Source organism: Malania oleifera, chromosome 1, assembly GCF_029873635.1.
Source record: "Malania oleifera isolate guangnan ecotype guangnan chromosome 1, ASM2987363v1, whole genome shotgun sequence".
Lineage (NCBI taxonomy): Eukaryota > Viridiplantae > Streptophyta > Magnoliopsida > Santalales > Ximeniaceae > Malania > Malania oleifera.
Genome location: NC_080417.1, coordinates 155,427,425 through 155,430,412, shown reverse-complemented (window position 1 = coordinate 155,430,412; position 2,988 = coordinate 155,427,425). Strand labels below are relative to the sequence as shown.

Below are 2,988 nucleotides of genomic sequence, written 5' to 3'. Positions count from 1 at the left end.
GACAAGTTTTTAACTGCCATTCTACTCATTCCTTCTGAAAAATTTGTTTCCAAATGTTAAATCCTTAGACTGCTTTCATTTTTCGGTGAACACGCGAATGCTCCATGCTCAATTTGTCTCTAAGCAATTGAGTCATTGTGTCCATTAATCGAGAATAGTGTATGTTCAGATGAAAACTTGGTGAGACATTTTCATTTGTACACATATAGGATAAACCTTGAGATTTTTGTTCGGTTCCACCATACAAAGCACCGGGGACAGATACTCAATTCTTATGATTTCTATGTTAATGCTTTCAATATTCTGGCTTGTTTGGAGGATCGATTCAGGGCCGTCCGATAGTACTGTACTGTGTATGGGCGATCGGCATCGGTCCAGTCGGGCGTGGACCGATTCGCATGCTGACGTGTTATATTGCCGAGGGGGCAGTCAGAGCGTACAGGATAGGATAGGTGCAGACCCTCGCATTATTGATTTTATACGTAACGCGGGTTTTTATGGGATATATCAGATTGGCCATATCCAGTTGGATTGGCATCTTGTGACCGCGTTGGTCGAGCGATGGAGGCCAGAGACACACACTTTCCACTTACCGCACGGGGAGGCGACTATCACATTACAGGATGTCGCGGTGTTGTTCGGGCTACAGATTGATGGATTGCCCGTCCCTGGTCGTACAGCTGGACCAGTATAGGATGGAGGCGTCGGTTAGGGGGGAGGACTTCGTCGCATGTGCGAGAGATTGTTAGGAGTGGTGCCCCCAGATGGTGAGCTTGTTGGTGCCCACATTCGCATGCGGTTTTTAGAGGGGAAGATGTTTCGCCAGCTTCCGGCTGATGCTGATGATCAGACTATAGCGTGCCCACATGCTTTGATTGATATATGGGATGCTGTTCTGCGACCTATTGGGGAGTTACGCACACTTGATGTTCCTTTCACTGCTCGCGGAGCGAGGAGAGATACGCCATTATAGTTGGGGTGCTGCGACATTAGCCTGGTTGTACCGGGAGATGTGCTGCGCCGCTGACGTGTCGCACTCACAGATCGGAGGAGCACTCCGCTTATTGCAGGTTTAGGCGTGGGAGAGATTAACATCGTTAGCTCCTACGCGCCGCGGTGTTTGACGTCTTATTCGGAGGGATGAGGACGGACGACCGATTGACCCAGCTCCACTCGCGTGGAGGTTAGTAACTCAACTGAAAATCATTTGCTTCAGTTGTAGTACGTAGTAGTGGTTACACTTTGCTAACTTACGTTTTATTGTGTACAGGTGGAGGGATCAGTTGTTGGCGCCTAATGTTGCGCAACACACGCTGCCCTGGTATAGATTCGAGCTGGACATGCACCGGGAGCACGAGGTAGTCTCGGTTATGTGTATTGATAGTATTTTTCAAGATTTGCATATATTCCCGTCCCACCTCTGACATTTACTATATGTCTACGCGCAGTTCGTATGGGCGCCCTACACTGATGACATTGTTGCCGACCTACCACCTGGTTATGCAGTTGGGTCGGACCTCTGGGTTGCCCGAGTGCCACTCATATGTTTTCATATTGTCGAGTGGCATCTCCCAGACCGAGTGATGCGCCAGTTTGGCTTTCGACAGGGCATTCCCGGTCGCTTCTGTACTTCGGGGGTCGATGTACGTGGGGAGGACTTGCACGAGATTGATGGTTGCAGTCAGGGGAACACAGATTGGGCTGCGGAGCACGCCATGTACGTGAGTATGTGGGTACATAGGCACGACTACATTGTCGAGGGAGTGCGGGCAGATGGCCCGATGCGTCTGGAGGATCTGTATTACGCGTGGTACAGGTCGATCACACGTCGCTTCGTAGACAGGACTGCGGCGGTCTATATGAGCTACGTACGCTTACTCAAACATATACCTAATTTGTTACCGTGATGATTAGTAGTTCAATGTTTTAACCACTGTTTTCGTATGCTGCAGGCTGACGTTTTACATCAGGTCAACTCGCTATCATCAGACCCCGCTGTGAGCGATTTAGCGAGAGTTGGTTTGGACATTGTCTACGAGGACGAGCGACGGATCCCTACCCCACGCCGGACCCCGGCCCCATGAGGTGGTCGAGCAGCTCCAGTACGAGGGGGTCGAGCAGCTACCTCCAGCCGTCCATCGAGTCCGGCCTTCTCACCGCCCATTGTACATGAGGAGTATGTGTTTGGGCCGTCTGCTGCTGATTTTGCGGGACCCTCCAGTAGACCGGCGGATTATCGATCTGATTCTGCCGCGACGCCGTCGATGTCGTACTTACTAGACGACCCTCTTGATACGGAGGAGGTGGACGCACCCAGCTTGCGAGCTCGGACTCGTCCAGAGACTACATATGACATAGCTCCCTGTCCGCTTCACCTAGAGAGGGATTATCCAGGACGTATGGGCGGAGACGACAGACATGTAGCCCCTCGACGTGACCGGACGCCAGACGCGGAGGAGCAGCCAGGTGAGGGCAGACGCAGACGGCAGCCACCCCGACACCGGAGACGACCTCCATGCGGTATCGAGTAGCCGATATATGTATTTGTTAATTAGTTCATACTTTCATTTGTACATCAGATATATGTTTACAGCTTCATTTGTACATAATGTATTTATTCATTATTCATTTGGGCATAATGTATTTATTAATGACTTCATTTGTATAGCATCTATTTGTATAGAATATATCATTTGTCCTTTATTTCTACTTGTTTGGAGTATCATTTGTACATAATGTAATTGTTTGGAGTATCATTTGTACATAATGTAATTTTCTTAATTCTGAATCTATAGAGCAGCAATAGGTAAAGTGACAAGCAGGTATCATTTAGTGTACTAATTTGATATGTTGAATGTATACGAATCTGATGAATGTAACGTTGTGAACATACTGGTATCAACTGTATTTGAAGAATGTTTTATTTGCACAAGTGCGTGGATGGATATGCTCAATTTGTAAACAGGACTCTGCCGAAATTAGTATAGT

The 2,988-nt window shown here is 48.3% G+C and overlaps 1 protein-coding gene across 1 annotated transcript; it reads left to right on the top strand.

The window, feature by feature from the left end:
- The first annotated feature begins 350 nt into the window (after positions 1–350).
- On the top strand, positions 351–2,700 carry LOC131168157 (serine/threonine-protein phosphatase 7 long form homolog). Its single transcript, XM_058127415.1, has 4 exons — positions 351–1,183; positions 1,271–1,358; positions 1,449–1,868; positions 1,953–2,700. Exons 2-4 carry the CDS (start codon positions 1,341–1,343, stop codon positions 2,082–2,084), a joined length of 570 nt encoding a protein of 189 aa, XP_057983398.1. The 5' UTR covers positions 351–1,183; positions 1,271–1,340; the 3' UTR covers positions 2,085–2,700.
- Positions 2,701–2,988: the final 288 nt, after the last annotated feature.